Source organism: Bufo bufo, chromosome 4 (assembly GCF_905171765.1).
Source record: "Bufo bufo chromosome 4, aBufBuf1.1, whole genome shotgun sequence".
In the NCBI taxonomy this organism is placed as follows: Eukaryota; Metazoa; Chordata; class Amphibia; order Anura; family Bufonidae; genus Bufo; species Bufo bufo.
In genome coordinates this window covers 478213551-478226725 of record NC_053392.1, presented here as the reverse complement: position 1 = coordinate 478226725, position 13175 = coordinate 478213551, and the positions used below count along the sequence as shown (strand labels likewise).

Here is a 13175-nt window from a genome sequence, read left to right as displayed (position 1 = left end):
CATGAAGCCTGATTCTCTGCCATGAGACCTCTCTCCAATTGATATTGGTTAATTTTAATTTATTTTATTTTTATTTTAATTCATTTCCCTATCCACATTTGTTTGCAGGGGATTTACCTACATTTTGCAGCCCTCTAGCCCTTTCCTGGGCTATTTTACAGCCTTTTTAGTGACGAACAGTTTGGGTCCCCATTGACTTCAATGGGGTTCGGGTTCGGGGCGAAGTTCGGGTCGAGTTCGGATCCCGAACATTTCCGGGAAGTTCGGCCAAACTTCTCGAACCCGAACATCCAGGTGTTCGCTCAACTCTACTAGTAATCCTAAAATACAACAATTTATTCATAAAACCAATTTTTATTAAACTATTCAAGTGTCATCGGAGAAGAAAATAAAAATCTAATGCCTTTGATTAAAATGTACAATATTTGGGATAGTTTATCTTCTCTCCAAGTTTTGTTCCTGCAAGATACTTCTCAAATTTGGCATCCAACTCTTTGCTCTGTTCCTCGGTAAAAAGACTCTTCCAGTCCCCAACTTCCCCTTGGGAAAAAAAGGAAACAAAATAGATTTTAATATTTTGCATTACTGCTACCACTATAGACCTCAAAAGGTAAAATATGTTAATTTGTAGGGTTGGGATTAAACTGAATACGGTGGTCCCACAACATACAATGGCCTCAGGATACAATATTGTCAACATACAATTGTCTTTTCTGACCCATCGTAAATGGACCCAACATACAATGTCTCAGACTCAGATCCAACCAATCAAGACCACTTCCCTGGTAAAATGGCTGTATTAGTTGCTACCTAGCAGCTGTTCCTGACTGGTATATGTAAGGATCTGCCTTAGTCATCTGCTTATTTTCCTTAAATCTTTATTTTCTGTTATCTTGGATGACATTTTGGGGCTTTGGAACCGATTACTCAAGTTACAATGCTTTCAACATACAATGGTCATCCTGGAACCAATTAACACTGTAACTGAGGGACCACTGTACAGTAAAATTCCTTACAGGTGCCAGATTATCAAATGATTCTAGTTACTGAATGATTAGAATTATTATATAATCTAATGTCACTTCTAAAGGATTATCAGATTTTGAGCAAATAGTGTTGTTCCACAAAAGAACAATACTTAATATGTTACCATACAGGAAATCGATATTGCTGAGAATTCTCTCTAGTTATGGTGAGACGTGATAAAAATGCACAATTCAGGGTCATAAATGATTTGTTTTAAAGCATATTTGCTTAGTTAGACAAGTACTCTACCATTAGACTGATAAATATGACCACAGGGTCAATAGCAGTGATGACTTTGCTTACTTAGCTGGCGCCAAAGACGTTAACAAAGACAACAGTACCTAGTAGAAATGTCCACAAAACTACAAAGGAGTCGTCAAATTATTAATGGACCCAAAGTGGGCAAATTATATATCGACTCAAAAGCAGGTTCTAGTACCTTCCTTAGGTTCTCCATTAACAGGTTCAGTCCAAATGCAGATCTGTATATGTAAATAGCCTATAGTTATAGGCACCTGCCTAAAAATATTGAGTCAGATCATTTGCTAATGACTCTTCTCACCCTTTTATGACATAAAAAAAGCCCTGTTTTTAGGAGAGAGTATCGTCATGAGTATGGCATTGGAAGACTGCTTAACTCTGTGTTAGGAAACCCTATGGCCTCTTGGCACTACCATACTGTCTCTGTGTACTGATCTCAGTCTTGAGCATGATTACTATAAATGCATTTTATGCCACATTTTTAGAGGTGGTATGGATGCAGCCTTCTGAACATACACTTTGGGCTGTGGGAACTGAACCAAATGTGTGCCACATAGGCTAGGAATTTAGGCTAAGAAAGACCCAAAAAGCAAAATAAAGACACAATCTATAAAAGTTTTAAAGAGTAACTAAACATTTATAATAATTTTTAATATGTTTTCCCTAATCCCCTAAATAAAATTTTTCTAATATATTTTATTTATTAATTTTCTGTTTTTACTATACTTTTATATCCCTAAAGCGCACCATTCAGTGTGCGCTTAAAACTCTGTTCTCCCTACACCACTGACTGCTCAGCAGTGCATGCCGGAGTACTCATTTTATGGATGGGCCGCTGCAGCGCAGGGAGTACGAGCAGTAGTACTCATTGCTGCTTCTGCACGTGCTCCCCGGACAATTACTAACTCTTAGCATAGTACATGGGTACCCTGTACCTATGTACTATGCCAGGAGGATTAGCTGAGCGGAGCAGTCAGCAGTGTAGGGAGAACAGAGTTTTAAGCGCACACTGAATAGTGTGCTGATATAAAAGTACAGTAAAAACAGAAAATTAATAAAGTATATTAGGAAATTTTAATTTAGGGGGATTAGGGACAACATATTAAAAATTATTATAAAATTTTAGTTACTCTTTAACTACTTACCTTTCCGGAAGAAAACATCTCCAAGTTTCCCATGTGTATCACCAGAGTTTTCTTTCATGGACTTAAAAGTAGATTTTTCTTCAACTTTCTGGATTTGCTCATCAGTCAGATTTAACCCATAGAAGTCACAAATTTTTCTCAGTTCTGCAGGGAGATCCTATAAGAAAAGCAGTACAATGATTTTAGAAAACGTAATTGACCACTGTAGCCTTGTGGTTTGGGTAAGAAGTGCTTCCAGGGGCAGACTGGCCCTAGACCCTAAATTTTCCAGGGGGGCGCTTGAACCTGCTTCATGGCTGCCAGCTGATCTGACACACCTGTCCAATGGTTGCAAATGCACTCCTGAACTCAACTGTATCAAGTTGAATACTGTGGTGAGGGAGGAAGCATTTTGTGCAGCACTGTGGTACTTGGTTCTACTGGGATGGTATTTTGTGCTGCACTACAGTATTTTCAGCCCCCCCCCCCCCTACTTCTGTTGTCCCAGCCTACTTGTGTTGCCCGCATTCTATCAGTATGGACCTGCCTACAACATGGGACTACTTTTGGTTTTTTCCAGGGCCATTTTAAGTTCCCAGTCCTCCCACGAGTGCTTCTCAAATGTATAGTAAAGCCCTGATAGCTTTATAATAGTAGATGGTGCTCAGCAATGGCTAAATACTGACATATATAGGCGCATGCCAAATTTGTTGACAAAAGAGGCTTTATCCCATTCAGAATTCAGCAAGTTATTTCCAATGAAATGTTCATTAATAAATCAACACAGTTTAGACAAACGTTCACACTTCGTAGTTTTGAAGTTGGAGTTGAGCCTAAAGGCAGCCATACACATTATTGGGCAGACTAGATGGGCCAAATGGTTCTTATCTGCCGACACATTCTATGTTTCTATGTCATTAGACAAAAAGGTTCTCAGAAAGATCTTTCATATATCGACCAATTTCATTGAACATGTATGGTCAGTTTGAACAACTGTAACGGCCAGTATGGACTAAATGTGTATTGCTGTGTGTACAAGATGATTGTATGTTCAACCATTAACCAACTTCTACCTAATGCATAGGGCCACCATAAAGCACATAGACGTGTATTGCTTTACTCTTCCCATTTAGGCCTCATGCACATAATATGCTACATGCCCTCTTGCAATAGATGCTCCATAGTGTGCCATGCACAGGGCATGACTTCTTGAGAACACCTCTGTAGATACAGCATCCAATGGATCATGCCCCTTTCTTATGTCAAAATTCCTACAAAATACAACAGAAATAACCTATGTATGCCCATATAAAACCTTTTAATGGCTTACTGAATAGATGATAAAAAAAACAGCAAAGAGTTTTCAAGGCCACTTAGGCATCTTCATCAGGCACGGTATATCAATATCAGAAGATTCACATATTTATACACAAAAGGACATAGGAACAGTGTGGTAAATGAGATACGTGATATAAAACAAAACTATCAATATAAGAAGAGACTGGAGCAGTTCACAGATAAGGAGTGTGAAAGTTTTTGTGCCCTTTGGTTAAGATATTGCTCATGATTTTGATGCCCCTGCCAGGTCTGAGGGGTACATTCCTTCTACATCACTTAATGGGATTGTCTCACTTCAGCAAATAGCATTTATCATGTAGACAAAATTAATACACGGGTGGCCATGCTTGCACACTATAGGAAAAAGCACCGGCCTTTGTGCTGGCCTTGTCCCACTGTCCTGGCAGCCACAGAGGCTGGCTCCTTTTCCTACAGTGTGCAAGCACAGTCACTGGATTGCAGGGTGGTCATAATACCTGGACACAGGCAGGGTACAATGCAATGAAAAATGAATCGAACCAGCAAAGCAGGCAATATGGACAATCACAATACATTAGTAAGTGCCTTGTAATAACTTTTTCTAAGTGTTAAATGCCTTTTGCTGAAGTGAGACAATCCTTTTAAGAAAGGTGTTCCTCAGACCAAGTGGGGGTCATCACAACCATAGACCAAATCTCAAGCAGAACATAAAACCTTTCACATTCCTTATATATAAACTACAACAGTTTCCTCCTCTTCATATTGATAGTAATATCTTACATCACTTGTCTCATGTACCACACTGTTACTATGTCCTCTTTTGTATAAATATGTGACTCTTCTGTAGTGATGAGCGGCAGGGGCTATATTCGAATTCGCGATATTTCACGAATATTCGTCATATATTCGCAAATTCGAGATAATTTTCTTGATTTGCGAAAAATCGGCAATGTAATATTCGCGGAATGCACGCGAAATACAGACGTGGGTCACTTTTGCTACATTTTCCAAGCAGCTAGAAGTTTCCTGAGACTGGAGAAAATGGTTGGCACAGCAGAACATTAAAAATGGCTTTATATGCAGTTAAAGTGCTCCAATATATTAGCGTTTGCGCTAATTGGGACTAATGATGCGAATATTTTGGCGCAATACGTGAAACTTCACATTTTAGCAGGTCTGCATGTATTTATGGACAGCAGAACCTATCACACTACCTAATACAGTGCACTGCAACAGCTACACTATATCAGGAGATAACCTACACTGACTATCTCCCACTTACTACCTGTAATATATATATATATATATATATATATATATACACACACACAGTACAGACCAAAAGTTTGGACATACCTTCTCATTCAAAGAGTTTTCTTTATTTTCATGACTATGAAAATTGTAGATTCACACTGAAGGCATCAAAACAATGAATTAACACATGTGGAATTATATACATAACAAAAAAGTGTGAAACAACTGAAAATATGTCATATTCTAGGTTCTTCAAAGTAGCCACCTTTTGCTTTGATTACTGCTTTGCACACTCTTGGCATTCTCTTGATGAGCTTTAGGAGGTAGTCCCCTGAAATGGTTTTCTCTTCACAGGTGTGCCCTGTCAGTTTTAATAAGTGGGATTTCTTGCCTTATAAATGGGGTTGGGACCATCAGTTGCGTTGAGGAGAAGTCAGGTGGATAGAATAGACTGTTAGAATTTGTATTATGGCAAGAAAAAAGCAGCTAAGTAAAGAAAAACGAGTGGCCATCATTACTTTAAGAAATAAAGGTCAGTCAGTCAGCCGAAAAATTGGGAAAACTTTGAAAGTAAGGGCTATTTGACCATGAAGGAGAGTGATGGGGTGCTGCAGCAGATGACCTGGCCTCCACAGTCACCGGACCTGAACCCAATCGAGATGGTTTGGGGTGAGCTGGACCGCAGAGTGAAGGCAAAAGGGCCAACAAGTGCTAAGCATCTCTGGGAACTCCTTCAAGACCGTTGGAAGACCATTTCAGGGGACTACCTCTTGAAGCTCATCAAGAGAATGCCAAGAGTGTGCAAAGCAGTAATCAAAGCAAAAGGTGGCTACTTTGAAGAACCTGGAATATGACATATTTTCAGTTGTTTCACACTTGTTTGTTATGTATATAATTCCACATGTGTTAATTCATAGTTTTGATGCCTTCATAGTCATGAAAATTAAGAAAACTCTTTGAATGAGAAGGTGTGTCCAAACTTTTGGTCTGTACTGTATATATATATATATATATATATATATATATATACACACTCACCTAAAGAATTATTAGGAACACCATACTAATACGGTGTTGGACCCCCTTTTGCCTTCATAACTGCCTTAATTCTACGTGGCATTGATTCAACAAGGTGCTGATAGCATTCTTTAGAAATGTTGGCCCATATTGATAGGATAGCATCTTGCAGTTGGAGATTTGAGGGATGCACATCCAGGGCACGAAGCTCCCGTTCCACCACATCCCAAAGATGCTCTATTGGGTTGAGATCTGGTGACTGTGGGGGCCATTTTAGTACAGTGAACTCATTGTCATGTTCAAGAACCAATTTGAAATCATTCGAGCTTTGTGACATGGTGCATTATCCTGCTGGAAGTAGCCATCAGAGGACGGATACATGTTCTCATTCTGTTTACGCCAAATTCGGACTCTACCATTTGAATGTCTCAACAGAAATCGAGACTCATCAGAACAGGCAAAATTTTTCCAGTCTTCAACAGTCCATTTTTTGTGAGCTCGTGCAAATTGTAGCCTCTTTTTCCTATTTGTAGTGGAGATGAGTGGTACCCGGTGGGGTCTTCTGCTGTTGTAGCCCATACGCCTCAAGGTTGTGAGTGTTGTGGCTTCACAAATGCTTTGCTGCATACCTCGGTTGTAACGAGTGGTTATTTCAGTCAACGTTGCTCTTCTATCAGCTTGAATCAGTCGGCCCATTCTCCTCTGACCTCTAGCATCCACAAGGAATTTTTGCCCACAGGACTGCCGCATACTGGATGTTTTTCCCTTTTCACACCATTCTTTGTAAACCCTAGAAATGGTTGTGCGTGAAAATCCCAGTAACTGAGCAGATTGTGAAATACTCAGACCGGCCCGTCTGGCACCAACAACCATGCCACGCTCAGAATTGCTTAAATCACCTTTCTTTCCCATTCTGACATTCAGTTTGGAGTTCAGGAGATTGTCTTGACCAGGACCACACCCCTAAATGCATTGAAGCAACTGCCATGTGATTGGTTGACTAGATAATTGCATTAATGAGAAATAGAACAGGTGTGTGAGTGTATATATGCTATCTATCTATCTAATGTAGTGTGGAAAGCAGAGAGCACAGCAATGACACTGCTGTCTCTTTCAGAACTTAAAAAAACTGTAGAAAATAGCTGCTGGGGAGATTCTTATATAGTAAGGGTTAGGCAACTTTCCTATTGGTTGCTAAGGATGTTGCTAAGCTCAGACAAAGACATTGCAGCCTTCTCATTGGCCCACAAGCAAGAAGGGATATTACTGATTAAAAAAAATCTAGAATACGGTATTCGAAATTACAAATATATATCACTATATTCTAAATATTCGAATCGCGAATATTAATCGCGAGTATAGGCACTTCGAGAATTCGCGATTAATATTCTCGATTCGAATTTTCACGCCCAACACTGCTCTTCTGGTGTCTTATACCATGCCTGATGAAGAGTAGTCTCAAAAAGCTTGCTTTTAGTCACCATCTATTCAGTGAGCCATTAAAAAGGTATCAAAAACTGAAGACTTTACATTTTTATCTGGTAAATCTATTGGCTAACATGGTACACAGGTTTTCTTTCCATATGAAATCATAGACATATAAAAGATACTGTAAAGGACACAGGCAGCACAAACAGAACCCCATTATAGCTCTACAGTATATCAAATGAAGCTGTAATATAGTAGTCTGCATGAGACATAGTCCATTCCATGGAAAATCTATGAAAAAAAAAAAATATATATATATATATATATATATATATATATATACCACATTTGATATAAAAAGGATTTTGATGTTCTTAACTATATTTTGATCAAAAAATATCTGTGTCCACCCACCACAGCAAGGTAATACATTTAGCAGAGTCTACTCTTCCTCCAATTGGATGCCTATGGCACACAAAGGTAACAATTGTAGCAACACAGTATATGTGTGGAGTCTCCTCTCCTGAAATTACATGCCTACTGGCAGAAAGATAGGGATTAAACAGATTAGGTTCCCGCCTGGATTGAGGTCACTTTGCTGTGGTCGGTGGGCGCAGATACTTTTTGATCAAAATATATTTGCTAATAACCTCATATTCATCATAACAAATTTGGTATGATTTCTATATAGATTTAGCATTTAGTGCTTTGAGAGTGCTTCTATGTTCTGTGTCTCCCTCTTTAATTATGGCCATGTGCATCTGCATATCTATTTATCATATTTTGTATGATGAGTTTATAATTATGTTTTTTTTTTTTCATTCCGGATTTTGGGAAAGAAAAGCTCTGCATTACATTTTACAATATGAATTTGTTCTACATAAGTGGCATATTCAACAGTGATTGTACCGCATTACTACAATTTTCACAAAATGTGACCTTTCCATTAGCTCTTATTTCTAATAGTGTTGGGTGTGAATTATCGAATCACGAATTTTAATCGTGAATATCGCCACTACGAGAATTGGCGAAGATTTAAAATATAGTGCTATATATTCGTATTCGCGAATATTCTAGATTTTTTTTCATCTGAACCCATGATCCCTCCCTGCTTCTTTCTTGTGGGCCAATGAGAAGGCAGCAATGTTTTTTTTTTTTTTTAGCTTAGCAACATCCCTAGCAACCAATAGGAAAGTTGCCTACCCCTTAATCTATAAGAACCTCCCCAGCAGCCATTTTCTGCAGTTTTGAGAGAGACCGCAGTGTCATTACTGTGCTCTATGCTGTGTCATTACATTAGATAGTTAGTTAGCATATATATATATATATATATATATATATATATTACAGATAGTTAGTGGGAGATAGTCAGTGTAGGTTAGATCGTGATATAGTGTAGCTGATAGGTTCTGCTGTCCATACATACATGCTACAGACATAGTGCTGTGATGTCACAAGTTCACAACAATACTTAGTGCACCAATCAGTAATATGTAGTCAGACCTGCTAAAATGTGAAGTTGCACGTATTGCGCATCATTAATTGCCGATTTGCGCAATCGCAAATATATTGGAGCACTCTATCTCGATATAAAGCTATTGTAATGTTCTGCCGTGCCAACCATTTTCTCCAGTCTCAGGAAACTTCTAGCAGCTTGAAAAATATAGCAAAATTGACCCACGTCTGGATTTCGCGCGCAATATGTGCATATTACATTGCCAATTTTCGCAATCAAGGAAATAATCGTGAATTCTCAAATTTATGACTAGAGTTGAGCGAACACCTGGATGTTCGGGTTTGAGAAGTTCGGCCGAACTTCCCGTAAATGTTCGGGTTCGGGATCCGAACCCGAACCCCATTGAAGTCAATGGGGACCCGAACTTTTGGGCACTAAAAAGGCTGTAAAACAGCCCAGGAAAGAGCTAGAGGGCTGCAAAAGGCAGCAACATGTAGGTAAATCCCCTGCAAACAAATGTGGATAGGGAAATGAATTAAAATTAAAATTAAAAAAATAAAAATGAACCAATATCAATTGGACAGAGGTCCCATAGCAGAGAATCTGGCTTCACGTCAGCAGAGAATCAGTCTCTTCATGCCATAGCAAAGAATCTGGCTTCATGTCAGCAAAGAATCAGTCTCTTCATGCCATAGCAGAGAATCTGGCTTCATGTCAGCGCAGAATCAGTCTTCATGTCATAGCAGAGAATCAGGCTTCATGTCACCCACCACTGGAACAGGCCACTGTCACACATTTAGGCCCCGGCACCCAGACAGAGGAGAGCGGTCCCGGTAACAGAGAATCTGGCCTTATGTCAGCGCAGAATCTGTCTTCATGTCATAGCAGAGAATCAGGCTTCATGTCACCCACCACTGGAACAGGCCACTGTCACACATTTAGGCCCCGGCACCCAGACAGAGGAGAGCGGTCCCGTAACAGAGAATCTGGCCTTATGTCAGCGCAGAATCTGTATTTATGTCATAGCAGAGAATCAGGCTTCACGTCACCCACCACTGGAACAGGCCACTGTCACACATTTAGGCCCAGGCACCCAGGCAGAGGAGAGAGGTCCCGTAACAGAGAATCTGGCCTTATGTCAGCGCAGAATCTGTATTCATGTCATAGCAGAGAATCAGGCTTCACGTCACCCACCACTGGAACAGGCCACTGTCACACATTTAGGCCCAGGCAGAGGAGAGAGGTCCCGTAACAGAGAATCTGGCCTTATGTCAGCGCAGAATCTGTCTTCATGTCATAGCAGAGAATCAGGCATCACGTCACCCACCACTGGAACAGGCCACTGTCACACATTTAGGCCCCGGCACCCAGACAGAGGAGAGAGGTCCTGTAACAGAGAATCTGGCCTTATGTCAGCACAGAATCTGTCTTCATGTCATAGCAGAGAATCAGGCATCACGTCACCCACCACTGGAACAGGGCACTGTCACACATTTAGGCCCCGGCACCCAGACAGAGGAGAGAGGTCCTGTAACAGAGAATCTGGCCTTATGTCAGCACAGAATCTGTCTTCATGTCATAGCAGAGAATCAGGCTTCACGTCACCCACCACTGGAACAGGCCACTGTCACACATTTAGGCCCAGGCACCAAGTCAGTGGTGTAGTACAGTCGATATGAACCACATGAAGTTTCACCAAATATCCAGTCTGCAGGTTTGCAATAGGGTCATACCAATATACAGGAGCTGCAGCAATGATCACTTGTTAAATATAGTTCCATATATTCATAAGCTGTTAGCAGAGAGTCAGGACATGCTAAATAAACCTCTTCAAATGTGCTATTAGATAACTGAGGAAAGTTTTAACAGACAGAGTCTTTACAGTGGACTCTTCCAGAAAGCCCCCTGTGTATTCTGCTACTTGGTTTGGTCTCCTCAGTGCAGACATTTACTGTGAAGGAGGTAGGATCTCTGTCTAAGTTCTCTAAAGCTAAAGTTCATTTATCTATTGTAAAAAGTTATAATATATACCCATAATAGTTCTGTAGAATGTAAAGAGGTGACTGTATGTTTTTTTAGCAGCCTTTAAACCCTGCAGCACATGCTAGGCTGAGTAGATGATGTACAGTTAAAGAGACATGTGTTCTTCCTAAAATGGCTGCAAGACATGCTGTATTCCAGGTCACCCTGCTGCAATATCTTTGTAAATGATTTTCTCTTGTTCATTTTTCTGTATGCTTTGTTATATCCTGTAACATGTATGTGGGAATGTAATATAATGACTGCCTGTTATGATATAGGTGGGCTGGTGACCTGGCTGTATACCACATAGTGGCAGTGTTTCCCTGTTGTATTACAGGCTCCAGCCAAGTGCACTACACCTCAATAAAGCTTTAAACCACAGAAGACCTGAGTGTCGTCCCTTAGAGTCCACTTAGAGTTTATGCCTGGAGGAGCTGGTGACCGAGTGAGTGTGAAAGCTGGAGGTGTCGCAGATGGTGCAAGGAAAAGAGGGTTACATTTGGTGCCGTGACTCGGATGTCATCATTCTGCTCAAAGTGACCAGTGAAGATACCTAAAGTCACCAGTGTGCGAGTTCTGAGGTGATTGTGCCACGGCGGAGCTGCTAGGCGGCAGATTGACCTTATTAGCGGTTTATATCCTCTCAGGAATAGAAGATGAGTGGACGAGCCAGAGCCCGCGGAAGAGCACGTGCCAGGGGGCAGCCCAGCCAAGGACAGCCTGGACAGGAGCAAGAGGCTCAAGAACCTAGACGCATTGAAAGACCCCAGCAGCCACCAGCCGAGCCTTTGCTTGTGGGAAGAGGGCGCCAGAGAGGCCCGCCAGTAGTGGAGAGACCTCCGACTGATGTTCTGCAGCTTTCAGCTGGATTTCAGGACATATCCCTCGGAGAACGGGGTGGCCGCAGGCGTGACTTCCATGACCTTGGAGTGAACACCCGGCAGACCATTGAATAGAAATGTAAGACCTGTTTTTTTTTTGCACTGTGTGACATGTTAAGGTTTAATCACAGAATCAGACTTCTATCTGCACGGTAGCGTGTGTCTTAGGTTTTTCTGAATGACACTATCAGTACCTTCAATGTAAGATATCCTTTTTGGGATAGATTTCAAGTAGGCCTCAAATACCACAAACTAGTTATTTTCAGAATGGCAAATTTGGGAATGCTTTTTCAACCCAGAACAAAAAGTCTGCTTTTACGGTCACTACAAATAACTTGACCAGCTAAAACTGTGCAGATTTGGTTGAATAGAGATGTGAGACCTGTTTTTTTTTTTTGCGCTGTGTGAAAGTTATAGGTTTAATCACAGAATGACACTTCTATCAGCACGCTAGCGTGTGTCTTAGGTTTTTCTGAATGACACTATCAATAACTTCAATGTAAGATTTTCTTTTTGGGATAGATTTCAAGTAGGCCTCAAATACCACAAACTAGTTATTTTCAGAATGGCAAATTTGGGAATGCTTTTTCAACCCAGAACAAAAAGTCTGCTTTTACGGTCACTACAAATAACTTGACCAGCTAAAACTGTGCAGATTTGGTTGAATAGAAATGTCAGGTCTATTTTTTAGGCGCTGGGTGACAGGCTCAACTTGCCCCTGATGTAATATATGGCCAAAAAATAACCACACTGTTGAAGGTTAAATGCACTTGGGTGACACAGGCTCAGCCTGCAGCTGATGTAGTATATGGCCAAAAAATAATCAGACTGTTGATGGTTAAATGCACTTGGGTGACACAGGCTCAGCCTGCAGCTGATGTAGTATATGGCCAAAAAATAACCAGACTGTTGATGGTTAAATGCACTTCGGTGACACAGGCTCAGCCTGCAGCTGATGTAGGATATAGCACAAAATAACCACACTATCGATGGTTAAATACACTTGGTGATAGCTCGTGCTGGCGCACCACAAGTCACAAAATGGCCGCCGATCACCCCAGAAAAAAAGTGATATAAAAACGCTCTGGGCAGCCTCAAAAAAGTGAGCAAGTCAATAATAGCACTTCAATGATCCACAGCTGCAGATCGATCACAGAATGAAGTCTTTTGGAGGAGTTAATCGGCCTAATCTCGCCCTAACGTTGCAGCTGCAACCTCTCCCTATGCTTGAATCAGCAGAGTGACGTGCAGCGCTACGTGACCCAAGCTTATATAGAGGCTGGGTCACATGCTGCACTGGCCAATCACAGCCATGCCAATAGTAGGCAAGGCTGTGATGGCCTCTTGGGGCAAGTAGTATGACGCTTGTTGATTGGCTGCTTTGCAGCC

General features: G+C 40.9%; 1 protein-coding gene across 1 annotated transcript in view; it reads right to left on the bottom strand.

The window, feature by feature from the left end:
- Positions 1-334: 334 nt before the first annotated feature.
- Positions 335-13175, bottom strand: part of LOC120998722 (sulfotransferase 6B1-like) — a 51200-nt gene continuing 38359 nt past the window's right edge. Inside the window, exons 6-7 of the mRNA XM_040429510.1 lie at positions 2433-2589; positions 335-540 (exon numbers count right to left, since the gene is read on the bottom strand). Coding sequence (XP_040285444.1) covers positions 410-540; positions 2433-2589 — 288 coding nt within the window. The 3' untranslated portion in view covers positions 335-409. The remainder of the gene's footprint in view (positions 541-2432; positions 2590-13175) is intronic.